Source organism: Limanda limanda, chromosome 12 (genome assembly GCF_963576545.1).
Source record: "Limanda limanda chromosome 12, fLimLim1.1, whole genome shotgun sequence".
NCBI lineage: Eukaryota > Metazoa > Chordata > Actinopteri > Pleuronectiformes > Pleuronectidae > Limanda > Limanda limanda.
The window spans coordinates 17,625,655-17,651,062 of NC_083647.1; the positions used below are offsets into that span (position 1 = coordinate 17,625,655).

The window sequence follows — 25,408 nt, forward strand, 5'->3', positions numbered from 1 at the left end:
TCCAGTCTTGTGCCTCTGTCTCCTCTCCAGCTCTACCCCCAGAAAAGCCCCAGTGCACAGGCAGAGTGGAAAGCATTACTGTACCTTGGTCAGGTTGGTTAAAGCTAGGTACTGAGCAGAGAGTTGCGAGACACGGTGCACAAAACCCTTGCCGGCCGCCTGTTCATCCCACAGCAGCTGGGCCTTCTCTTTCAGCCTGTTCAGCTGAACCTCGTGAGAGGCTAACTCCTCAAGCGCAGACTGGAAGAGCACAAGCAGGTTATCAAAGAGGCAAGCAAGCACACACAGAGATATAAGACAGTCGACGTCAGAAACAGACTGTGGGGTTAGCAATGGCAACATGGCGAAAAGAAAGAGAATGGAATATTTGGCGTGGTGTTACTGTTGGTGGTCATGACGTGCAATCAAGGCCCCTGGAAATAACTGGTAGACAATTTCTTAAAAATGAACTGAATTATGAAGATATGAGAATAGCAAAAAGCAGCAGAAAGATGGCACAGCAAGCTACTGGCAGTTAGAATAAGTTCTTAGCAATGCTAAAACGCAGTAACAGAAGGTGGAGAAGGGATTTGGAATGGAATGGTTGATTGATGGTTGGAATGGTTGCTGGACATGTCTGTTTTGAACATGAGGAGCGTTTTAAAGACCAGTGGAGTTTGGAAGTCGTTACCTGTAGCTTGTGAAGCTCTGACTTCTTGGCTGTGAGATCGTGAAGCCTGGTGCTGCTCTCCTGAACAGCCAGGTCTGTAGCATTCAGACAGTCCTGAAGGGGCTCAGCACAGGCCTCAAAGTCCTTCATCTGAGACAAAAGGTTCTGAAACACACAAGATATACACGGTTAAGATTGCTAATATATTAAAACACTGCAGGTTTTTATAATGGGAATGGTAATATGGCCCAACGTGTTCAGTTGTTTACTTGTAGGTTCGCTTCTCTGTTGTGCAGGTTAGACATCATGTTTTTCCAGTCCTCTCTGGCAGTGTTCATTTTGGCCCGGACTGTATCAACTTTGTCTTTTCCTGCGATGCTCGAGATGAGCTCACCGTTCACAACCACAGCATTCAACTTTGACTGACCCAGCTCTCTGTCACTTAGAAATTCCTGAGAAGAGAGAGAGGCGGACGAGGACACTCAAGCATGCAGTAAAAACCAGAAGTGAAATCAAATTAGTTCAGTAAATGTCGGTTTCAGGTTGTTGACTTTGAGTTCTTTACCTGAATCTTCTGCAAGCTCGATGCGGCCTCGTTGAGATTTTGAGGCACGTCAAAGCACTTGGCCGTATTGATTTTGGCATTGACCAACCACTGCTGGAACTCTCTGAAAGCTGAACGGAAACCTTGGTCCAGCAGCTTCTCTTTGTTCTGGCACTCCCTGGACGCTAAGAGACTCAGACTTGGAACAAGACAGAAGGAAAAAAAGTTATCTTATCTTGATACAGAAAAAAATATTATTAATGAATTAAGGGCTCCATTCGTTTACCCTGCAACACAATCCAGAACTAGCGAAATTATAAATCAGTCTTATAATGTTCTCACCTGTTGTATTCCTTAATGAGAGCAGACACTCTCTCAGACTGAGCTCCCATATCTCTGGAGAATCGGCACAGATCATTGAGCAGAGTCTTCAGACTATCAGACACTGGCTCAGCCTTGACAAGTTCCTCCAAAGTGTCCTGAATGGAAAGCAGATCACATGAAGTGATGAGCGACCACAAGGAATTGTAGTTACACCATCATTGTATTTTCTAGTTTACTTCCACTAACTCTTGTCTTACTATTGTAGCTAAACTAAGCAGAGGTCTACCTTTGCCATCTGCCACCGTTTAACAGCCTCTTCTCCATCATGCGTTCCCTCTACACTGGCCAACCGTAGACGCCATTCTTTCAGCTGACGGCTGAAGTCCTGCAGGTCCTGCACAAGCTGAGCTGACAGGCTGTTGAACTCTTGTTCAGAGCTGGCTATCTGGGAGAGGGCGGTCTCCAGACTGGCCCGTGTCTGCAGCGCTCCACGCTCCCACTGTTCCCATGATGACAACAAGGCTGCTTCCTCTCGCTCCATAGCCTCATAGCCCCCTGAGCCAGTGTGATCTCTCGCCACCGCCCCACATCTTTGAACCCGGTTCAGCCTCTCTCTGCCGCGCTGCTTGGAGTCGAGCAACTCCTGAAAAGGGAAAAATGATTCATAACTTCTGCCACACAAAAAAGTTATGAGTTCTGAAAAGTGTTATCTCAAAAGCAGGTTTTTTGTTGCACTTCTTTTTAATGTAGCCACTCCAAAAAGGTGATTTTTCCAGAAGAAGAAACGCTCGAAGTTTCTTACCTGCACCTTGTGGAGCTTTCTTTTAACAGAGACTGAGTTTCCTGACAGGTCCGACCAGCGCTGCAGTTCCTCTTTAGCCGAGACGAGCCAGTCATTGAAGTCTCTCACAGCATCGAGATACTGCTCATGCTCAGACAAAATGTTTTGCATGGACTGCACTTTACCCTTTGGTGACAAAAAAAAGACATAAACACTAAGTACTGGATAAGAAAGAGATACTGTGTATTTATAAATGTGTAAAATTGTATTTGAGCCACAGTAGGTTTTATGGAAGTTTGTAACCTTTACATTTTAGAGCATTAATTTTACTATTAAATATAATGGCCCATGTTGTTTAATAAAACTGTCTCTTATTGGGGCAACTTATTCCACTTTGCCACAAAACTGCCACACAACACTAAGTATCTCCCCTTTGAGGGCGTTCTTTAATGTCTCCCATCTGTAGATTATTTGTGCCTGGTCCTGTTTTCCTTAATTAATCACAGGGTTCAGCAGGTATTTGCAAATTAACTTTTGCCTGTATGTAATTCACCTTGACAACAGCTGCGATATCAGTGAAATGTGCGTTGAGCTCTGCCCTTGACTCTGGTCCAAAGGTCTGGTCGCCAGTTTTCTCGTGCATCTCCACCGCCTTGTCTGTTAGGCGTGACAGTGCTCCGGCGTGAGCGTCCACATCAGCCTGGATGGCTCTGAGGCGTTCCAGCAAAGCGGACTTCTCTTTGAGGCCAGGCTGCTGAGGCAGAGTCATGCCCACCTCCTGCTCTACTGACTCCATCCACTGCTGCAGCTGGCCTTTATTCTCCTGAAAGCTGGTCCACTGGGCCACGGTCCACTCCAGACGACTGCAGACAATGATACGATATTATTAAACATATTACTCTGGATGAACTCTGCTGTCACTGTTAATAGTCCCTTTCCCATAACAGTTTTCAGGACACCAGAAGAAGACACGTGTCCTACCTGTGGCAGCTCATCGAAGTCATCAACATATTGGCCCAGGCATCCTTCAGGCTCTGGAGTTGTGAGCAAATGGCCTCCTGCCCCTCCATTCTGTTGTGCTTCAGTACCTGTTCTCCTTTTCCTACTGTCATGTTGAGCTTCACCTCACCTTCACCTTTCATTAGTAGGATATCCTGCATTTACAGAAAAACGTTTTTTTTACAGCAAATAGAGGAAAAAAACTAACATTCAGAGTTTTAATGTCTCAATACATTATTCACTGACCTGTACAAGACCAAGCCTTTTCTCCAGTGTCTCTTTATTGCCAACCGTGCTGTTCAGTGAAGCCAGGCGCTCCTGGACCCCGTTAAGCCAGTTCCAGGTCGCCTGCAGCGTCTCTTCAAAGGCTTGTTGCTCCTGTAGAGTGAGCTGACAGCTGCGTAACCGCTCTCTCACACGCCTCAGCAAGGCCTGGTGCTGTGACTGCAGCTGAGCTGACACCCTCGTCTCACTACCGTCCCCTCGCCCACCTTCGTTTAGTGCCTGGCCCTCCTGACCTAAGCGCTCAAATGAATCCCTGAATGGAAAGAAGACAGATCTTTAAATTTGATTTGATGAATGAACAGGGAAATCGGACTTAATCATAAAAGGCCTATTTTAATTTCTTAGCAGACACACAAAGTAGAAGCACCTTTCTTTGAGCACCTCCTGCTGATATTCCTCCACTTGCTCGAGAACAGCTTTTTCAGGACCATGCTGCTTGGCTTCCATCAAATCCGTGGACATCCTCTTTTCCATATGTTCCAACCACCACCTAAGTTTCTTAAGGCGACCCTCAAACCTACAAGGAATTCAAAAATATCATATTTATAAATGGAGGGTTTACAAAGCATTGTTACAGAACTGGTTCATGTGTGAGTGTTTTACCCCTTCATGAGGGAAGCACTGTCCTCCAGGATCTGTTGGTTCTGCCTGCACTGCTCCACGAAGCTGTCCCAGTCCTGCTGAAGGGAGGAAAGGTGCTGCTGGACCTGCCCAGCACTAGCTTTGGGAAGATGGAGCAGGAGCTTCTCTCCTTCCTCACAGACCTGTGTAAGACGGACCTCACCCTCCTCCACACGATCCATGGCGCCCTGACAAATAATCCAAATCACTTTTAGCTTTGTATGGTTTCAAGTAGTGAATGCCAGCTATTCCAATGGAGCATCTAGGCAACTAGCTTTACCTTTAGTTTCTGTAGTTTGCGTTCCACGATTTGAGTGTCTCCAGATCGGTCAGAGCATTCTTTCACTATCTCTCTCTGCTCTGAAAGCCAGCGATGAAACTCCTGAACCAGGTCTGAGGAGCAAAGTAAAAATAAAAATAAAATGTGGTGTAGACTCAAACAGAAGCACGTTTTTTTTGCATAGAGAAAAAAAAGACATTAAAACTCATCATATATACTTGTCATTCCTTCAAAAAATCTAAGATAGGAAAAGGAATATGAAGCCAGACTCTATTTTTGAAATATTGTAGAATATATAAATACACCGTTGACACATTGGAAACTACAACCGCATCAAATTACTACTTGAAATTACGCATATTTTTTCGTCATATGTTTCTTCATATGTTTTCCAGATTTCTCACCATTGAACTGCTGCTGAAGACAGTTCTGCAGTGATGCCAGCGTTCTGGCAGAAAGCTGGTTCACAGACTCATAAGTCTTGATGAGATCAGTGAGTGCTGAACCCAGACCAGCCAGTTCTTCTGAGGGATATTTTCTGCACAGGGTGTTGAGGCTCTCCCTGGTGGAGTCAATGCTCCCCTGCTGATTTTGCAGCTCTTTCTGAAGGTCCTTCAAAAGCATACAAAATATTATAAGTTGTTTTGCGTCGTTCAATTCTCATCTCTGATATTTATAAGAAAAGCAGGGCTGATAATGAGTTACAATGTACCTTCACTCTGCAGATGTCCTCAGGATCTGAGCCAGCAGGAGAAGAAACAAGAGAATCCTCCATACTTTTCAGCCATGCAGACATCTGGGAGATGTAGTCCTCTAACTGTTTCCTTTGGAAACTGAAGTCCATGAGGTTTCCTCTAGCCTGCTCATGCAGCTTCTGAACAGTGCTTATCTTCTTCCGCAGATCATTCTCTAGCACCTGAAGAAGTAGAGTCCAAATTCATCTACTATGAAATAAAGAATAATCATTTAGAACAAATAACTACAAGATTTTTTAAACGTATTACCTGTAATTTAGCAGGAGTCTCTTGGCTTTGACTAGGTTTCTTCAGCTCTGACACTTTGCTCGCCAGCGTTTCAAGTTTCTGCTCCTTCTCACCCATTTCCGCCTGTGGAAGTTGAAAAAACATGTCAAGTCTTCTAAGTTGTTTTCTTTGGTTTTGTTTCTTGATCTCTAAGATAAGATGAAATCTGCACTGAGGTTCTAGTATCAAATCTGAAATCATACCTGTAACATTGAGAGTCTTTCCATCAACTTTTGACTGTCGTTGAGGTTGTTCAGGCTTTCGTTCAGTTCAATCCCGCAGCTGCTTGTCCAGCTCTCAATATCCTCGCTGATTTTGCGCACTTCGTCCCACAGAGCCAAACTCTGTTTCAGGCGATCAATGTTGTCTTCTATTTTCTCAGACACCTGAGGAGAGGATTTAAGTCACAAGTTCTTACTCTGTGTTGCAAGTTTACTAAACTCTTTGCCGTGTTGGTGTTTGCTTTAGAAATATCTATAGACTTGGCAATTAAAATTACTTTTATTCTGAATTAACAAGATGTTTAAAAGTAACTTTACATATGCTATAACATGTGGTGTAGACAGAAGTGTGGTTATTTGAACTTTTGAGTTTCTAACATTCTTTCCAATATTTGGTGTGAATATATGAAGCAACATGACAATTTCATAGGATACGAGTTAAAGGATAAACCTGGCAAAATGTGACACATCATATCAGCACATCCTGATTGTCAGACTTACATCCAACCACTGATCAACAAGCTTCTCCATGTCCTTTTTCATCAGCTCAGAGTCACAGTCTGGGATCTTCTTCAGCTCAATCACTAGTTGTTTTCCTTTGCTGGAAAACTGGTCCAGCTCATGTTGTTTACTGTTCATCTCTGTCTTCACCGCCTCGTGCTAGAAGTGGAGCCAACAAACACAATTGTAATGAACACAAACATTTCAAGAAATTTTTTATCAGCCACTTCCTCAAATATACTGATAAAATATATATTTGACATTAATTCTGACCTTGCTTAGGGACCTCTTGGTTTCCTCGTGGTCCTTCAGAACAGAGCTTATGTCAACCAGAGGCTCAGTGCTCTCAATGATGCTACTGATGGAGGTTTTGTGGGTTTGGTATTCTCTCATGAGCTCTACAATAACATTGCATTGCTCCTGTCTGTTGAAGGTAGAGAGAAGTATATCCCCAATTCAAGTTTATATGTAAACAAACATGCTTCAAGGCTCTTTGGAGTGCTCAAAGGTAAACCCACCTCTCTGTGATGAGCTTCTTGGTGTCCTCCCACGTGTTCTCCAGCAAGCTGATTTCCCTCAGCACCTCCCCGGCAAACTCTGCGTCTCTCTGGGCCAGCTGGTTTCCCTTGTCCCTCAGCCACTGCTCCTCATGCTGGTGAGACTGCAGTTCATCCTCCAGCTGATTGAAAAACCTCAGCCTGAATAAAATACAGATAATATAATATTGCTGTGGACATTTTTTGTATGAACTCATGCATATTTGGTCATACTGAAAATGGTAAGAACTCCAGAGGATTATATGATTGACATTAAAATGCTTTACCTCTGCTGCAGAGCATGCAGGCTTGGCTCTTTGAAGCTCTGGTGATCTGCTTTTTCTTCAATATCCTCCACAGATTTCAGGAGCTGTTCTTTCCTCTGCCTAAAAGAGGTCCACAGAGCCCCAAGAGCCTCTGCCTCACTCTGTTTCGTACCGAGCAGGTTCCTCACTGTATCCAGCTCAGCACTAAGTGAATCCGCCAGCATACGACATGACCTCCGAGAGCCCTCGTCTGCACCGATGTGGAGATGGCTTTTACAGAGACTACTGTCCAGATTGACCGCCTGAGTCTCAAGCTGGCCGATGTCTGGGACAATTGAGGCAAGCTCCTGCTGCAGCTCCTCTACTCTTCCGCGATCCCAGCTCCCAGCACTCTCCACAGTCTGTCGCAGGCCCCGCAGCATCCCTGAAACCACACCGTGGGTCTGCAGAAAAGCCTCAAGCCTCTCCAGACACTCTAACTGCAGCTCGGCTACGTGCCTGGCTTCCAGGTAGGGCTGCAGACAGCTTTCTGCTCTGCTGCGGAGCTGCTGAGCATCACCGGGCTCACAGAACTGACAGAGCTTCTCAGTCTGCTGCTCCAAGCTCTGTCTCACACTCGACTGTTTCTGTAAGGCCCCCTGGGTTTCCTGTCAACCGCAAGACAATCAGATGTTGCTCTATTCATCTCCACACCAGCTTTATATGGACTGTTGTTAAAACAAAAAAACAAGTTCTGCATATATCATACCTTTATTTGTGCAGTAGGAGACTGCAGGTTGCCAATGTTGATTTGAGAAGTTGAGTGCAGGTTTGAGAGCATGGTCTCACTCCATTGGGAGAATTTAAGCAGGGCCTGGTCAAACTGCTCCACCAGAGAGAGATGGTTCTCAAGCTCTTTCACTCTGTGGGACAAAATTGCAACACAGTAGAATCAGTATTTATATTGAGATGTTTATAAAGATGGATTTTCCATTAAATGCGATAAATACAACCAATCTCGTTCTATTAATCTATTATGTTGCAGAGTCAACAATCTACTCCATAATTTATTTTAATTTCATATGAAATGTGTTACTCTTGTTATGTAGACAGCAGATGTGTGTTTAACCTATGATGATTTCAATTAACAGATAAAGTATCTTGCTCTACCTTTGAGGCAGGGCTTCATTTTGAACATGTCGTCTCCACTGCAGAGCCTCCAGCTCGTCCTTCAGCTGCTTCACTCTCTCTTCAGGTGCAGTGGGAAACAACGAGGTCCCCACAGATACTAACTCAACATGAGCCAGCTCAAGGGACTGGACCTCAGAGTGCAACACCTCCAAGAAAAAAACGAAAACTATTGATTCATTCATAATTTTGAACAATGAATGCACCATACATTTGTACGACTGGTTTTAGATATGTTTAGTAGAACGTCAGTTTGTGCACTTATGTGTTTCACCTGCAAATCTTGTAGCTCTGAGCGGAGTTTGGATTTATCCGCTGACAGGTATGGGCTCTCTGGTTTGGATGTAGATTCACTTCTCTCCAAGCAGGAAACAAAGTTTGAGCGTTGTTTCTCGTACCTGAAAAACATCGATAGAAACACTCATATGTCAAAGAGTAGACATTTAATGGCTTCATTAAACATGCAGCAGGTTGGCTGTCCAGGTTAATCCATTGGTCCAAACATTAATGCTTTTATTATCATTCTTTCAACCTCCTTAGTGAAGTGTTGTGTCAACAGCTCTTACTTTTGCCAAAGAGAAAGCAGGTTCTCCAGAGTGCTCTGTTTATCCTTTGCCTCCTGCACATTTTGGTCATAGCTGGTGTTCAGCTCTGTCACGGTCCTCTCTGCCTGCTCTTTGTCACTGAGTCTTCGAGCACCAGCTGACAGGGACAGCAAGGCTCCCTTCAGCCCCTCCAAACACTGACAGACATCCTAGGGAACAATTGTAAAAGACAGTGACCCACACTTAATAAAATGTGAGCTGGAGGACTGGTAAAGAACACCTGTCAGTGCTTCAGGATTTAAAAAAAAAAACGCTGCCATGAATTGCTAAAGGTGAAAAGGATTGTTATCTTAGAAGTATAGTGTTGTTTTCTTAAAAGAAAAGTAGAAACAACTAAATACCATGTGGTTTTGAAGAGCTTTGTAGGTCTCTGGTGAGGAGGTGCATGATTGCATAGGTTGCTCCAGTTTGACATGTAGCTCAGATAGAGAAGCTTGCACCTAGGAGACAGCAAGGATCACAAATATATGTTCACATTCTTTCCTAAATACCATACTGGATCAGCATCACTTCACCAACTCACCTTATCCAGGCTTGTTTTAAACTTCTGCTGGTGCGAGGAGCTTTCCTCCAGCTGTCCATCATGCTGCTGTACACTCTCCCTCAGCTCCTCCCAGTACCTGCCAATTTGGGTCAGACGGGCCTTGATGCGAGCTGCCTCCCCCGAAGACACAAACTGGGCCAACGCCTGGGAATCTGCCTCCAGCTGAGAAAGGACCTCTGCTCGTCCCTGGAGCTCGGTACAGACAGCCTGGATGTGCAGATATATATATTATGCAATTGCAGGAGGTGAAATATTAATTATGTAAGGCATGGGGGAGCCATAATAGGTTGGTGACTATAAAAGCTTTATACACATGACAGTTCAGGTCAGAGATCCCTCAGGTGACATAAGGAGCAGGCTACGTAGATCAGTGTAGTTCTTTAATAAAATTAAAATTCATCAGCTACCAAAATAAGTTAAAACATAGTCTTGTTGTTTGTTTAACTGAATAATGCTTCTTGCAGGCTTACTAAACTGCTGGTGCTAATCCAAACAGCACAGCATAGAGAAAGCTTGAGGCCGTCGGCACTAAAACTGCTGAGTCAGAACAAACCATCCTCATCCGATGCAGCGGTCAGTGTCTGAAGGCCTTTATTGATGTGTGCTAGCACCGATGGCTCCTTAAGAAGACCTTATCGATTTTAACAGTAGTGTTCTGGTTTTTTTGGCTGATGCCTACAGGCAGCCACAAGATTACAATTAGGACAAACAAGGGTTTTCACTCTATAGTACATCATACTTTACCTTCACTGTGTTGATCTGTTGCTCAAGAGGCTGAGTAGAAGATTTCAGGGCATCCAGCTGCTTTTCCTTCTCAGATATCCACAAGGAAAAGGTTTCAAAACCAGCTCCAAACTGATCCCACTGAGTCTTCATCTCCTCCAGAGTCCTGACGCTGGAGCACAAGAGGAGAAATTATAAAATCTGCAAATAAACCTCTGCATTCCAGATAATTGGTTTTACTAAACCAGGGTCCTTGAGATTATGTAAGGTAAGCTTTCGCACAATAAATACTCTCAGCTGACTTTCAAATATGCCTGTGGTATGATTTACAGAATTAAAGTATCTGCAAATATTATCTGAAGTTTCCTCAAATATTATTTAGCATCAGCTAATTGACTTGAATCCTCTTACTCTTTTTTGAGCCCAGCCTCCACTGTGTCCACCTGCTCACTGAGCGATCGAGCTTGCTGTAAAAGCAGAGTCTTGTTTTTGGGACCAAGTTGAATTTCTGTCGCTCTCTTCAGCAGCGTGTTCATGTGCAAGGCCTCTGCTTCACACTGCTTCAACAACACCTGTTAAAAAGAAAGACATATTAGTAATATTCTTCATTTAGCACTACTATTTGTAAAATTTTAAATGTAAAGTACAGGATGTGTGTCCAGGAGTGAACCTAAAAACTCACCCTGGCCTGGTCAAGTTCGACAGCCAGGCTCTCTGGGCTGCTGAAGTTCAGGTCTTTCTCTGTTGTTGAGCGGGCCTTGTTGACAAACTTATGCACCGCCTCCTGCTGACTGTCAAACTCCTGCCAGGCTGCTAATGTGACCTGAGAAGGACAATGGCCCAAAATGTCAAATCAAAAGGATTTATTACATTTCAAACTATCCTGCTCTTAAATACAATAAACGTCAGAGAAAGAAAATCAGCACCAACGAATTGCAGAAATCCTTTATCACATTTACCAATAACATAGCACACTGACACTCGACCGCACTACAAACCCTGTTCAAATCACATCATTATGTTTACAGATGACACTTCTCTCTTTGGCTTTATCAGCAGGGGTGATGAGTCAGCATATTGACTAAGCTATTATTCTGTGAGCATCTCAGCCCACTGGATATGAGCCATTCTGCAACTGAGGGAGTCAGGAAATTCACTGGTGTGCACATTACCGAGGATATTTTACCTCGACCAATAATACATCCTCCCTAGCACACAAAGTTTCCATTTCAAGACTCCCAACCCCCACTGCTCTATATACGCACCACCAGGAGCATGATCCACTGAATCGCTGCATCACTATCTTCTAAAGGCACTGTAATGCCTCAGAAAGCAAGTCCCTCCAGCAGAAAACATCAATCCGAATTCTTTATCCTCTATTCAGGACATTCCCCACAGATACTGCAGCTGCAAAAGCTGCTGCATGAATCCCTCTCTTCTCCTTTTCTGGCCACAAATGTTTAGTTTCCTACATTCAGTCAACACTATTATTCATGTATTTGTACATTAACATGTTGAGGTTATATATATTAGAAGATACAAACATGAAATATAACAGCATCAAAACACACATAAGAGGATACAGCCCAAAAATGAAAGGAAGCCTATTAAAACCCTTACATAGCAGATAGTGTACATATGACAATCAGAAATTATAGATAACAAATAACCCCAGTTTTGTGAAAAACTATTTCTTACACTTAGCATTTCATATACCTTCAAGGGAAAGGGTGCTAGAGGATATTTATTAAATTAAATTAATTAATTTATTAATTAAATTAATAAGGCAACTGTTAATTAATTCACATGAGATCAACTATACTATTGCATGTTATTATTCAGAGCTTTAGTCCCCTATGTAATGTTTTGTACTAACAAATGTTTCCTGAGTCACGTGACATCGCCTCACCTCAAGGCTTTGCTCCTGTGAATCCATGGTTTGCTCCATTTTGCTGAGTGTGTTCTCCAAACTCTGCAGGTCCTGCTGCAGGGTCTCTCCCAGACCCTCCTCGGCCTGGAGCTGCTGTCCCCTGGTGATCAGCTGCTGGACATCCTTCCTCTTCAGCTTCAGGCGTTTCAACAATTGCTGTGGGAAGAGGGACACTTTGAAATTAATTTACATTGTAAACTCAGTCTTTAAAATTCTTTAAAATAGACATGATATTCTTATATCACTTTTTGTGAACAGAACCTGGTGAACCAGTAGTAGTTGTTGAGCTTCTCTAACAGTTGGACTGTCCAGTATTTTGGTGACGTCAGCCTGAGCCTCTTTCTGCCCCTGAACAAGATCATCAAGAGTAGTTTGAACTTCTTCCCTGAACTGAACACAGTCCCCCACAGCCAGCACCATCTTCTCAGCCTGGAAGATATAACACACACAAAAATACAGTGATGCAACTACAATGGCAGTTTAATAAAACAAGTAAATAAATTATCACATACCTCGAACAGAGAAGCAAGAAGACCCTTAAAGTCCGTAGAGAGCTTGCGCAGAGCACTTCCTTGCCGCTGGGCCTCGCTGTCAGCACAGATTTCGATGAGAATGGCCATACGAGCTTTCAGCCAGCCAAGATTCCCTTCCTGTAGCTCTGCATCATTTCTCAGCTCCTGCACACGATAACAGGAGAGTGTTACGGGCCATGCGGTGAAAAACGTCATCTGACACAAAGTGTTGTTACAGTACAGACATCACAGAGGAGGCGAGGAGGAGAGATAGGTATGGATAGATTTGGTCTAGTAACAATAATAACAATAACAATAAACTTTATTTATATGGCACTTTTCATACAAGATCAGGGTGCTTCACATTAAATAGGTAGTTAAAAGAGAACAACAGATGCATAAATCAGACAACTAATACAAATATAGAAGATAATTAAGGAAGTAAAAACGTGAACTCACCATGATGGTAGCCTTCACCTGGCTGTAGTTTCTGGGGTCATTAGCTCGGTTTCTCAGCAGCCTCAGTTGACTTTCTTTAGATATCAGCCAGCAGGAGAATTCAGCGTACCTACAGGAAAATAGAACATTTAAATTTCTACTTCAAAATTGTATTTATTAAAAACATTTGCACTAAAAACTTTCTCCTCATCACGATTGTTGGTTTCATGGTTACTTCGGGATGTAATTCATGTTCAGCAGTGTGTGGGAATGCTCAACACATTCATCTATTAATACAAAAATAGAAGAGAACTTTTTGCACCTTGCGTTGTACTCCTTCCATTTATCTGGGTGCTGCATTATCTTCTGAAGGGTGTTCTCAATTTCCTCTTGGACCTCAGAGAAATCCTTTCTAGCTGTTTCCAGGGTCTGGTGAGCAGGGTCACTCTCAGGGAGCTTTTGGCAAAGTTCCTCCATCAGCTGCAGCCTTTTCTCGCAGATGGATTGAGGACCCTTTTCCCTGAAGAAGGCCTGAGAAAAAAAAGGTTTTATCTTTTAGTAAAAGAGAAAACAGTGTTGTAAAAAAAAGCAACTGTCCCCGAGCTTTTCATGTAGTGAAAAATGTATATAAGTTCATGTGTCTTTTATGATGTGACAATAAATAATAAATACTAAATTTTAAACATTGATTCGATAAAACACTGCAGAACAGTATTTGCTTGACACGGAGAGAGACTCGGATCTTTTGTATGAAGTTCATCTTTCCAGAGCAGTGAATTTGCATTGAACTGTTTCATACTGATTTAATCAATAAGTGGAACCCAGCCAGCAAAGCGCTCTGTGCTCACCCTGTGCTCCTTGATGAGCCTCTCGCTGCCCATGCTGGCGAGGTGGCGGTTCTCCCTCGTCACCTCCGCCTGGGACTCCTGCAGCAACAGCGTCAGTTTGCTCCTCTCCACCTCCACTTTCAGGTGCAGGATGTGAAAAGGGGCATCTGTCTGGATGTCCTGCAGATAGTACATACAAATATGATGATTCAGTTTTGAGCAAGATTAGAAAGTTTGATACTAATATAGCCTTATTTTCATCAGTGAAAAAAAAAGGAGGATTTCATTATTACAGGATGACTTTTAAATATGTACTGTATGAATGCATTAGCATCAACATTATGAAGGATAAAGGTTCAAACTACGTCAGTGTTTTAGAGCAGTTTTCTCTGTCACTATTCATCACACAAACCTTCCAGTGCTTGTGCAGCTTCCTGACGGTTTCCTGCAGCGACTGCTGCTCCTGCTCCGGCAAAATATCTGTCAGCTCATCACAAGCCTTGAGGAAGGTATTCAAGACTCGCTGGTCCAGCTGACCAAAGTATTCCTGCAAAAAGACATCAGGTTCTCACATTTTCACATTTCACTTTTTATTTGTATCCATCTTACTTATAGAATTGTGTATTTAAAGTGTTTTTCCATGCTGTACAGAGACAAATTGTGGGCTTTGTATAGAATTGAGTCTTCTTGAGAAGACAGAAGATTGATATAGGCAACTTTACATTTCCTGTTCTTTATCTGTTCACTTGATGCATCCACACGCAAGTATAGCATAATATGGGTAGTGCATTGTCATGGGCGTATTTTCTTACTGTGTGTTTCTTGAGCAGCTCCTCTGGGTTGCCTCTCTCTGTCAGACAGTTCTGGGCCATTTTAAGAACCTTCTCCAGCTCGAGCCGTGACTCATCGAACCTCTTCATGAGGCTGCTGTTTGCCTCCTCATGCTTCCGCCACTCTGTAGATTCCTTTATCATGGTCTGAACGCACAACATATTATTTTTAAAAGTTTTACCTATTCTAAAGCTTGCATCGAATTGGACTAGGCCTGTTTCTTACCTGTGAGGAATCCTGCAGGTCTGCTACTCGTTTTTGCAGAAGACTCATGTTCATATGCTGCAGGGTTTTGCTGCTGCTCATTATTTTCTGGATGGTCTGATGATTCCTCTCTATCACTGTCAGACACTTCTTACAGCTATGCGTGAAGGTCACCAGCTCCTGCAGTATTCAATGACAAGCAAAGTCTTAGCTAGGCGAATAGTTCATATCCCAAGGCTTCTTCTAAAACATGACATTTCAAAAATATTTGACGTTTGGTACTTTATCCAATTTCTTTTTCCATGTATCTAAAAGTCATTCAGTAAAAACCATGTCATGGTTGGCACCATGTTGAAAGTGTTAGTTCAGTTACCTTGCAATTCTGTTTAAAGTCCACTGGCCCCTCAGAGTCGGCGGTGCTGGTGATAACACTGGCTTTCTCCAGGGCCTGGTAGAAACCAGTAATGTTCTTTTCCATTTCCTCCAGTTGAGGTAATAAAGACTGGGACTCCCTCAGCAGCGGCAAAATCCTCTCCCTCACCTGACGGAAGACAACATGCTGATTAAAGTGAATTACAGGGGATTCACACGTTGTTCTGATCTTAAATTAATAACTAAGGGGTTTAAAGTCATGAAAGAAAATAATAACTGTGGAAGGAAAATACTGCACCCTTGGAAATTTTGACTGAATCAAAACAATGTGTTTTCACTGCATATTCACAATCTTTTGTTTGTGCATATGAATATAATTTGCAAAAATAAAAGTTATAATACAGCGAATATGTAGTTTGGCTCAACAACAATTGAATGGCATACTTTGGAAGGACATGCACACACCTTGCTCAGCTGGTCTTTGACTGAGCTCATCACAGCCATCATCTGTGAAACCTCCTCCTGTGGAGTGTCTTTGGTCAACAGCTGAGCCGTCCGGCTTGCTGCCTTACAGGCCGCTTCCATAGCTGGCACTTTGTGCTTTATCTCCTGGAGGGGGGTTGTGACACACAGTTTGATATCATATATTACATACCAATTACAGCCCTCATGAAGGTAGGCTATATTGCAGCACTGTTGTATTAGACTTCTAAACTGAAAACTGAGTATATATGAATTGCTTACTTCAACATCATGAACAAAGGCTCTGACGTTCAGGAAAGATACTTGGATGGGAGCAGTCATCTTCTCCTCAGTTGCATCCATGAAAACCTTCAAGGTATTAATACCATCTTGGTAGTCCTGCCTCAACTTATCCACCTCATCCGCTCTTGCAAACTGACAGTGAAACAGAAGAAAACAGCACATTGATGAATTTGATATTTAAAAAAAAAAAAGCTTTTTAAATTTTGTATTGGTTGTTTAAAGGCACATTGCATTTACATGTTTGACTTTGACGAATAGCTCCCTCCATCTCCCATTCAGAAGAAGAAGCTGCTGTTTGAGATCTCGTGAAACTGTGTCATCGCAAGTCTCAATCAGAAAGTTCCCAGCATCATTCATGTCCATATGCTGCTGGATCCAGTGAGAGAGGTTTCTGAAGAAATCCTAAAAGGAGAAATACCACAGCTGTTTAGATGCACGTCGTCCGGCCAATCAGAGCAGAGTATAGTGTGGGCGTGATAGAAGTTTTTCTCACACATGTTAGGAAGACAAATGAAAGCTTTAATTTATGAACAACACTCTCTATCATCAGGAGCATCCGTGAGTGTACGTACGCGCTTGGAATTCTCTGAGTGATTGAGCATCTGCTCGGCATCCTCCAGCCAGGCTTGCAAAGCGGCCACTGTGCCACTATACTTTTCCCAGTTCGAGATCACCTCCTCCAGCATGCTGCGAACGCTCCGCACCTCCAGAGCCAGGTTCTTCCACTGAGCCGAGGCTTCACTGAGGAATTTACTTACACCTTCTGCTTCATCAACTGAAAATCAAAGTTTAAATATGGAACTAGTTCAGTTTAATTAAAACCAATAAGGGAATCAACTGTGCATTCAAACAGCATTCAAATAATATATGTAGATCATTAAGCCAATTGGTTGATCCTGCTTTGTATTAGGTCACATCCATCATGCCAAAAAAGCATTTCAATTAATGTTAGATTACTATTATTTTTCATGCATATTGCAAGACTATGATTATTCTGTGCCAGGGGTTAAAATGTTAAGTGCAGGACAACATGTACAGAGAGGAGTAGGTCAGGAGACAGGCAAGGTTAGGGATCGTCAAACAGTTTTTGGACTTACCTCTGTTACAGGTCTTAGACCCTGTAACATGAAATTGATAATAAGACTGTTTATCTTGAGCCCAAATAAATATATGTGTATAATATACATAGGTAATAGACAACCTGAATTAAAACAGAAAAGGGTCTTACTTGAACTGTCCGACTTCACGTAAATCTCTGCAGCTTGCTTGAGGGCTGAGGAGAATACCTCATACTGCTCAAAGAACCTGTGGCCTTCAATGAAATTCTGGAATTAAAATAGAAAAAAATACAAATTAAATAGTTTAATAAACACAATGAAAGTGAAATCCTTGTACTACAGTGCCATTTATTTCAACTTACAAGGTAGCTTTGCAACAGGAGCTCAACCGAGTCTCGGCGGCCATATTTAATGATCCAGGACTTGAGCTTTGATTCAGCCAGCACGAGAAACGACATCAGCCGATACTTTATTTCCCAGAATTCCAGTTTAATCAAGTGAGCATGTGATGATGTGGACACAAAGTTAAACCTGGAAATCAAAAAAATTATCAATCATCACTTAATTTTATCAACACAAACTTTTTGATAAGCAATAATTAGATAAAACAATTTGAAAATGAAGTAGTAATACAAAATATAGCTGTAATAAAATAAATATCTCACCGTTCAGCTATGTCTTGGAGCTGTTCAGGTGGGACAGGAACTCCATTCACCGATCTGTCCCTATGGATCTGCTGGAAGGTTTGTCTGTGGGATTCCAAGTTCTTTAACACTTCCTGCAAAATGTAAAACAGAAAATCATGTTCACGCTGGCTTCCCTTTACACTGTACTTGTATTAAATAAACAAAATACAGTGAATTTCAATGGCCTGTTACCTTATGCTGTTCCAGTTTTCTATGAAGAACATTGGCTGTCTCCTCATGTGCATGTTGGATGGGAAAGTCCTCTCTCAGAGCCATTTCTGCCCTGTGAAGCCAGGCCCCGATCACCCCCAGAGGACCAGGCAGGGACTTGTCCAGATGGATATGCCAGTCCAGCAGCTGCAATTGACATGCATTAAAAACCCTCTCTAGCAAAGCACGATCCCACCATAGAAGATGCTGAAGTGATCAAAACACTTCCAAATGCTCACAAGCAATCCGGCTATAGAGGAGATTTTTGTGTGAGTCCATCCAAGCTGTGGACGTCCAGAGGAGCAGGCAGTGCACTGAACAAAACCTCCTCTGTTCCCCGTCTCCTCCCCACAAAAAAAACTCTTGTATAAAAGCTTGCACTCCACTGAACTTCCATTGGCAGTGAATAAATAGAAGAATCCGAGCTCATTATGACAGCTTTCAATGTTTGCATTGCCATCATTTTAGCCAAGAGAAGCACAATGACATGTAAATAACTGAATTATCAATTATTAAACCTCAGGTTTTGTTTAATTTAGAGAATGATTCATTATCATAATTAATTCTGCTTTCATTGTGGCTTTGTTATAAATTATTTATGCTACACAGAAGCATTCAGCACAATTACCCTGGCAGACACACGGTCCCAGGCCTGTTTGACCAGAGCTTGGTCCACAGACAGCTTGCCGTCCCTGTGGACCGGCTGCAGCAGTGGCTCCGTCTGCTTCTTCTTCATTTCGTACTGGACACGGAAGGTCTTAAATGCCTGCAAATCAAAAGTAGACACACAAGTGGTAAGAGTTGATACATTTTTTAAAGAAGAATATAACACGCTGCACTTTGCCTTTTACAAGTCTGACTCACATGATATTTGTCAGTGAGGTTTCCCTCTGCTCCCTGGGCACGAAGCACGTCTCGTTCCAGCTGGTCTAAAAACACCTTCAGCTCTCGCAGCATCTTCCGCTCCTCTCTCTGTCCCAATCAGAGTCACAGAAACAATCTGACTTCTATCTTTATTTTATATCATTAGCATGCAAATGTGTTGAGAAACTCACACCAAACCGACATTCCAGAAACACACAGTTAAAGATTAGATGTTAACAGATTCCACAGAAGGTCGACCTCTACATTTTAGTGCTGATTAGTTTTACATGTTGAGGAAGAACTAAAGGGGGTACGGACATTAAAAGTACCATCTGTCAGTTTTAGTGAAACATACCTCAAGCATTTGTTCTATATCTTGCGGACCAAACTATCCCGGAAAGCAGCAAAGGCACACAAGGAGATTGAAACACACCAGACAAGAGGCATTAGAGCAGCAAACACAAAAAGCAACTGATGGGAGATGGGATGAAGGCGAGGGTGGTGGGATCACACTCCAAACAGAAAGCATGCAGCACCATGGCCTGATCTCTCACCTTGAGCACTGGTACTGACAGTGCAAAGGTTGGAATTGAGCGAAGAAGCAGCTTAATTTGCACAAAAAAGAAGTAGATGGAGAAATTAAAGGAGTCTGTGATAATGGAAAACAAAAGGCTGATGATTATGTTACTGCTGTGTTCATTCTTTAGTTAATTTCATTAATTTGAGCTTGTGTGATTAAATGATGAGGATGAACAACAGCAGGCAACAATCAAGCTGAGCAGGAGTTTTCAATAAGAATATACTCTTATGATTTGAGCATCTGTGCAAATGATGATACACTGCAATTTTTAGGGAAACGTGGGTGTAAACAAGATATACAACTTTGATATATATATAGTAGAAAATCACTTCTGAAACAGCATTAAGTGCAAATTATAGTATTTCCCCCCAAAATTGCCAAATGTATCATGGCCCTAATGTGAAATTAATATACAGGATCACATGTTTGAAACAAGGTACCTCATCCTGCTGCCCGTCAGTCTCAGAGTGGTGCGGGTTCGGGTAATGCTTGAGGAACTGAGCCACGTACGTCATAATGGATTTCTCATCCGGCTTGTCTACATCAACATCTACAGAACAACACAAACATTAAACGATGCACTGGATGATCTGAATATATAAATTACATGTGTTTCAGGCATCCAAAAACCTTTTAAACTTTTGACTTTATATAATGACTTCTGTATGACAAAGCAGTTACATTTGGCATTAAGTTCCTATGACAAATAAGCATCATGTGACCTCAGGTGGATAAATCCCCGCCAGCCTGACAGATAATTATACATTATTTTATGGTGTCATCTCCACCACTGACCTAAAGTTTCTAGAAACCATTTCAGTGCAGCTCTTTATGCAATAAAGCATCACGACTCCGCTGGAGAAGACAGGACTGCAGAGCCACTGCAGGCTGCCTCACTCCCACTGACTAACACTCAGACACGTGTACACAGAGACGTCTAATCCTCTGGAGAATGTCACTGATCTTTTCAGCTCACATTTTGTCAAACCATTCTTGTAGAATGGATGAAAGGAGAGAGAAAGTTCACTTAAAAATAGACTGGTACAATCCAGTTAATAACTGCTGCTATTATGTCTAAACACTGTTAACTTGGAAATACAAAAGTTTAAAAACACTCATCATTTGATATCACTGCTATTCTGCCTGAGTGGTGTGTATCCCTGATGTATTTAATGCAAAAAGCAGGAGAGGTGAAGGTCACCTTCTGGATCCAGCAGACGGGGAATACCCAGCTCATTTTCAGCGAGTGCAAAGGCGTCTTCCAAATTCTCCCTGTTGCCTCTCCTCCGCACAACCTCCATGTCCACCAGGTCAGGCCTGATGGCATGTATTACCGACTGGAAAGCAACACCATCTCGCCAGCTGGGCCCAAAGTCCTTCACCTGAATTCCATGATGCCTGAAATGACATCAAATTGTCAGCTGTATTGTAGGTACTAATTCCTTTCTATATCATATTTAGATACTTGTATCTACACTAATATCGTTAAACATCAAGTCAAACGTGACATACTGGGCAGACGTGCCCTGCACCCATCTAAGCAGGGCCTTCTTGGCATTGCCCTGAAATTTATGGACCACTTTTCGCTTCATGGGAGGGCTTCCTGTTTCAGAGCTGGTTAAACTCTCCACAGAGGAGTTGCTGTTGGAAAGTGCCTGAAGTGCTTGCAGGTTGCTGGTTAACTCCTCAATCTAATAGAGAGAGGAGAGAAAAGAAAGGAGATTGCATTGTGACCATGGCAACATGAAACGAAAATTACTTGCATCAATTTGTATCTGTGTTTTCTGGCATAACCAGTCCACTGACGATTGACACTGGGTTTCAATGTTGAGACAAAAATATTTGATCCTGAAGTTTTTGATGTGCATTGGTTATTTATAAGCATCAACTCATCTTGGAGTTAGCCCGGTTATTAAACTCTCAGTATTGAGGGACCTCAGTTGATGTTTTACCTGGAAGTAGAGGATAATGGTCCATATCAACCCAAGGACAATTGATGGACGTCCATCTGCGATGTCAGTGGCATGAATATTAACAAGTTTGATCTGAAAGGGGGGGGAAAAAACATGCAGAGGATTATTCTGGAAATTAAGACACAGCGTGGGAGTGAGAACATTTTCCAAATCCCCCCCCCCCAGAAAAGCTTATTGAGTTTAATATCATCCAAATAATATTATTGCGTTTGCTCAGTCATCAAAGCCAAGTCTTTGATGCAGGTAGGTATTGTTATCATGGAGCATCTGTATAGCCAAACCAGGAAGGTAGAAACAGCCAGGGGTGAAAAGTGAACCAGAATGAAAAAAAGGAACAGAGCAATGTACAAAACAAATGTATCACAGTACTGCAAACTTTGCACTGGAGAACTGCCAGAATTTCCCATATTTACATCTTTACATTTGGGAGTGTCACAATTCAAGGGAGCCAGAGGTGTCAGAACAATTGTTCTAGTCAAAATGCATCAAATGCATGTCATTAGAAAAGCTCAATGACTACATTTACAGAAACAGAATGACAAGCATTCAAGCATTGCCTCGTACCAATCGTGCATCAAATGAAAAGAGTGCATACAGTACGTGATCACACAGGGCATTTAATGGCGACTGACCGGAGATCCTCGATACACAGACTGAAGGCACACATGACGGGAGAGAGATCACAACAATGAACGTCTCAGTCCTCATGGAACCCAGATGAAAGTGGGACACAGGCCTCCCAGAGCCAATGGATTTAGAGACGGGTTATGTAATCAAGAGCTCCTGTTTCTAGCTGCTGCCGCTCTCAGAGCTCTGCATGCTGCGCAGTCAGATACACCTTATTTGCACTGATAAATATTGAATCAAAACCTTCATCTCATGACTTCTTAAACACATAATCGACCTCAGTAAGACATCCCATCCTTTTTTTTCTACTATGATCTTTAGTTGTGAAAACAAAATACCTCTAAACATTTACAGGATTAAATTAGCTATTATGGCAGAATAATCACCTTCCTGCCTTCAAGGAATTTGAGCGCAGTGCCGATGTTGGAAACCCAGTGGATTCTCTTCAGCTGGCGGCCCTGCTCACAGGGCTGAAGACAGACAGGAGGGACAAGTGAAAATCAAGGTCACGAAGGAAACAATGTCAGATTGAAATATGGGATATATCATTCGAACATTTGCTGATTTCTTCCAGATGGTCATTTTGTCCACTGTACCAACCACCCACTATGGCAGTTGTTGGGTTTATTTTCTTACATAAATTAACTGGTGATTGCCAAAGCTGCTTTAAGAGGAAAAGTATATAAATCTGTAAACTCAGGCTGATATAAACCAGCAGTGAGGCACATCTGAGAGCAGTGAGTGATCCATCAGGCAGTGTTCACTAGTGCGAGTAACTCCTTTGCTTAATAAATGCTTACAGATGACATGGCAGTTTGTAGCAAGTACAGCTCTATTTGCTAAATACCTATCAGAGTCCATGCAAATGTGTGTGCAGGCAGGTTTGTGTGTGTGTGGGTGTGTGTGTGAGGGAGAGAGAGTGATTTGCTAACAGCTTCTCACAGCAGGGAGCCCAAGATCTAAATCTAATTTATATTCTATCCATTTGTTCATCATAATTTAAGAGTGTTTACACTATTTACTTAGACATGTCTTATCAATCGATATTTTCCTACAGTTATTTGGAAACATTTCTAATTTGTTTAGTAAGGAGAATGAATTACACAAATGTAGATTTAGTCTGTGTTATTAAACATTGATGGATTCTAAGTTTTTAACTGTAAATTACTGTAAAATTAATACAAATGTAGCAGAAGTGAAGGCAGATTCTTGTTTCAAATGGTGAAAGATATAAAAGATGTGTCTTGATTGACATGCACTATTACGAGTGAAATTAGGCACAGGTGCTTGATTTAAATCCAGATATTAAATCACCATGTGCAAACGGATTCAAGAATCTTAAAAGATATGAATCAGTAAATATACGCAATCATGTTAGGGTTAAATACTGTGAAAAAACAATGGATAAGTACAACTTACTAGTCTCTGACCAGACAGCACCTCCAACAAAGCCAAGAGCTTCACCCCATCTTTGATGTCCTCAAAAAGGTCATTAACCTCGAGAGGTGACTTATGCTGGAGGAGAGAAGACAGAGGTTTAAGATTTTTAAATGCAGAAACACAATGTTGTGAACCCATTGAAATCATTAAACGAATCAATCTGTGAAAGCATCAGAGCCAGCAATGTTGTACTGTGAGTGTGAGAGGATATTGGTATTCTAACCCATCAGTAGGGGTGAGGAGCAACAGAATGCTGTTTGTGACAAACAGGCTTGTTAGCAACAGAGCCTCCCTGCAGCTGAAAAGATGGTGCCTTTTCCACAGCAGTGGCTTGCTGCCCGGTCCTGGGGCGTTGGTACTCGTATAACCCTAACTGAGCGCTCTCTCCTGGTATCATATGCACACATTTACAGAGCTGCAAACTCACAAGTTGAAGGACAATGTTAGACTCTTCCGCATTAGGAATTACCGTATAAACAAATGAAACAGATGCATGTTTGTTCGTTAGAGCGAAGCTTTAATTAAAAGGACGCCATGGGAATTCTTTATTTGGCTTTGTATACAGGCCATTTCACAACTCAACATATTCCATGACAGGATGCAGTTGGCTGCCTATGTGGGGCAAAGCAGTGTGAAGAGACAAGCGTCTGTCCTGTTAATCTCTGCAATTACAATTATGACTCTATATACAGCTGAATATACTGCTTGAAAACCATTTATCTATATCCATTATATTCATTTTAGCTGGATTTAAGTAATAATGTATTTTAAAATAATACTGCTAATTTGTACAATCAGACAAATATATAGCCTCTGTAATTTGAAAAAGATTACGAATTGGAAAAATAGTTTACTGGGCAACAGAGTCACATGAGACTTTCTATCAGTGGAAAAACTGTGAGAATCACTGGAAAGGTGCTGAGCAATAAAAGATCGGAGGAAATGGAAACAAAGGCTGAAGGGAAGCTCTGACGACCGCCGGAAGTTCAAACTTAGATAAAACACACTTTCACCCCAAAAAAGAGACTCCATTCATTGGTCATCTATTAACACAGACAAAAATACTGTAAGAATCCTTTAGTGCAAAGCGTAAATATCCCTGTTAAATAAGTACAACTCTGTCTGCAGTGCAACTATGACTGAGCGTTCTTCCATGAGGTAACTTGTGCTACATTAGTCCTATTGGTATGCACAGTGAGTTAGCTCGGGCGCAGAGCATGAATAATGAAGAATAGAGCAACAGAGAAATCCTACGTTGGCACACCACATAAAATCCCATAACAACTTTTAGAAGCCATGGTTTGAACTGTTGTGGGCAGATCAAACAAAAAAAAAAAGACCCAACTAAACACAATTTGTCTGCCAGGTTCCAGACTGGCTGTTTAATCCCAGATGACACAGCAGAGTGTACAGTTAGTTACTTAAATATTCTCAGCATCATATTGTGAATCTTGAGCAAATATTTCCCAGGTTCGTCCACAAAGCTGTTCGTGATCTAATAACCTGTTATTTTTAGGGTCATGAGACAGTGTGTTATTGCTGTGCACAATGCCATGTAGTTTACATGGATGTCAGAGACGGACAACTGCCTGCAGGGAATTGTCCTCACCCTCTTGCTCTCCATCTGTACACCGCATTACTGTCCCTGCCAGTATTGCCAATCCTACCCACACACACACACACACACACACACACACACAGTGCATCAACAACCAAACACCCATATGTATACCAACAAGGGCAGACACAGACAAACACAACAGAAACACACACCCCACACAGTTACTCCATCAAAACCCCATAGGTTGTGAAGAGGCTTTATATAAGTATAAATGTCCCTATAGTGAGATTCTTTAAACAGGTCTGCAGAGATTCCCCTGAGCTCCGTCATGTCTGAGCTTGCAGCAATGCAACAAGCAACCGACTCTTCTGTGACCTTTTCCGTGCTTCTCCTCTCAGGATGACAGAGCAGGAGAATCACAGATGAACTGTACAGACGGTGAGTTCCTTCCCCATCATTAAA

The 25,408-nt window shown here is 42.2% G+C and overlaps 1 protein-coding gene across 3 annotated transcripts in view; it reads right to left on the reverse strand.

Moving 5' to 3' along the window:
* Window positions 1-25,408, reverse strand: part of syne1b (spectrin repeat containing, nuclear envelope 1b) — a 64,554-nt gene that overhangs the window by 37,494 nt on the left and 1,652 nt on the right. The window contains exons 3-61 of one of the 3 annotated variants that reach the window (XM_061082776.1): window positions 23,365-23,460; window positions 22,332-22,415; window positions 21,298-21,390; window positions 20,858-21,036; window positions 20,547-20,743; window positions 19,786-19,895; window positions 19,320-19,370; window positions 19,121-19,153; window positions 18,766-18,873; window positions 18,530-18,667; window positions 17,884-18,048; window positions 17,671-17,783; window positions 17,368-17,536; window positions 17,176-17,272; window positions 17,045-17,065; window positions 16,520-16,722; window positions 16,185-16,349; window positions 15,927-16,079; window positions 15,648-15,791; window positions 15,184-15,351; window positions 14,832-14,990; window positions 14,588-14,752; window positions 14,188-14,322; window positions 13,797-13,955; window positions 13,271-13,479; window positions 12,970-13,078; window positions 12,511-12,675; window positions 12,260-12,427; window positions 11,978-12,154; window positions 10,751-10,891; window positions 10,480-10,640; window positions 10,090-10,240; window positions 9,325-9,552; window positions 9,143-9,241; window positions 8,763-8,950; window positions 8,471-8,594; window positions 8,179-8,345; window positions 7,778-7,931; window positions 7,051-7,676; window positions 6,746-6,925; window positions 6,501-6,651; window positions 6,228-6,386; window positions 5,709-5,891; window positions 5,488-5,589; window positions 5,196-5,399; window positions 4,888-5,095; window positions 4,484-4,596; window positions 4,186-4,391; window positions 3,950-4,099; window positions 3,544-3,835; window positions 3,280-3,452; window positions 2,852-3,161; window positions 2,320-2,484; window positions 1,804-2,160; window positions 1,536-1,672; window positions 1,215-1,392; window positions 919-1,101; window positions 671-814; window positions 85-240 (exon numbers count right to left, since the gene is read on the reverse strand). In XM_061082776.1, coding sequence (XP_060938759.1) covers window positions 85-240; window positions 671-814; window positions 919-1,101; window positions 1,215-1,392; window positions 1,536-1,672; window positions 1,804-2,160; window positions 2,320-2,484; window positions 2,852-3,161; window positions 3,280-3,452; window positions 3,544-3,835; window positions 3,950-4,099; window positions 4,186-4,391; window positions 4,484-4,596; window positions 4,888-5,095; window positions 5,196-5,399; window positions 5,488-5,589; window positions 5,709-5,891; window positions 6,228-6,386; window positions 6,501-6,651; window positions 6,746-6,925; window positions 7,051-7,676; window positions 7,778-7,931; window positions 8,179-8,345; window positions 8,471-8,594; window positions 8,763-8,950; window positions 9,143-9,241; window positions 9,325-9,552; window positions 10,090-10,240; window positions 10,480-10,640; window positions 10,751-10,891; window positions 11,978-12,154; window positions 12,260-12,427; window positions 12,511-12,675; window positions 12,970-13,078; window positions 13,271-13,479; window positions 13,797-13,955; window positions 14,188-14,322; window positions 14,588-14,752; window positions 14,832-14,990; window positions 15,184-15,351; window positions 15,648-15,791; window positions 15,927-16,079; window positions 16,185-16,349; window positions 16,520-16,722; window positions 17,045-17,065; window positions 17,176-17,272; window positions 17,368-17,536; window positions 17,671-17,783; window positions 17,884-18,048; window positions 18,530-18,667; window positions 18,766-18,873; window positions 19,121-19,153; window positions 19,320-19,370; window positions 19,786-19,895; window positions 20,547-20,743; window positions 20,858-21,036; window positions 21,298-21,390; window positions 22,332-22,415; window positions 23,365-23,460 — 9,723 coding nt within the window. The remainder of the gene's footprint in view (window positions 1-84; window positions 241-670; window positions 815-918; window positions 1,102-1,214; window positions 1,393-1,535; window positions 1,673-1,803; window positions 2,161-2,319; window positions 2,485-2,851; window positions 3,162-3,279; window positions 3,453-3,543; window positions 3,836-3,949; window positions 4,100-4,185; window positions 4,392-4,483; window positions 4,597-4,887; window positions 5,096-5,195; window positions 5,400-5,487; window positions 5,590-5,708; window positions 5,892-6,227; window positions 6,387-6,500; window positions 6,652-6,745; window positions 6,926-7,050; window positions 7,677-7,777; window positions 7,932-8,178; window positions 8,346-8,470; window positions 8,595-8,762; window positions 8,951-9,142; window positions 9,242-9,324; window positions 9,553-10,089; window positions 10,241-10,479; window positions 10,641-10,750; window positions 10,892-11,977; window positions 12,155-12,259; window positions 12,428-12,510; window positions 12,676-12,969; window positions 13,079-13,270; window positions 13,480-13,796; window positions 13,956-14,187; window positions 14,323-14,587; window positions 14,753-14,831; window positions 14,991-15,183; window positions 15,352-15,647; window positions 15,792-15,926; window positions 16,080-16,184; window positions 16,350-16,519; window positions 16,723-17,044; window positions 17,066-17,175; window positions 17,273-17,367; window positions 17,537-17,670; window positions 17,784-17,883; window positions 18,049-18,529; window positions 18,668-18,765; window positions 18,874-19,120; window positions 19,154-19,319; window positions 19,371-19,785; window positions 19,896-20,546; window positions 20,744-20,857; window positions 21,037-21,297; window positions 21,391-22,331; window positions 22,416-23,364; window positions 23,461-25,408) is intronic. The other 2 variants (XM_061082778.1, XM_061082777.1) reach the window with 2 other exon arrangements.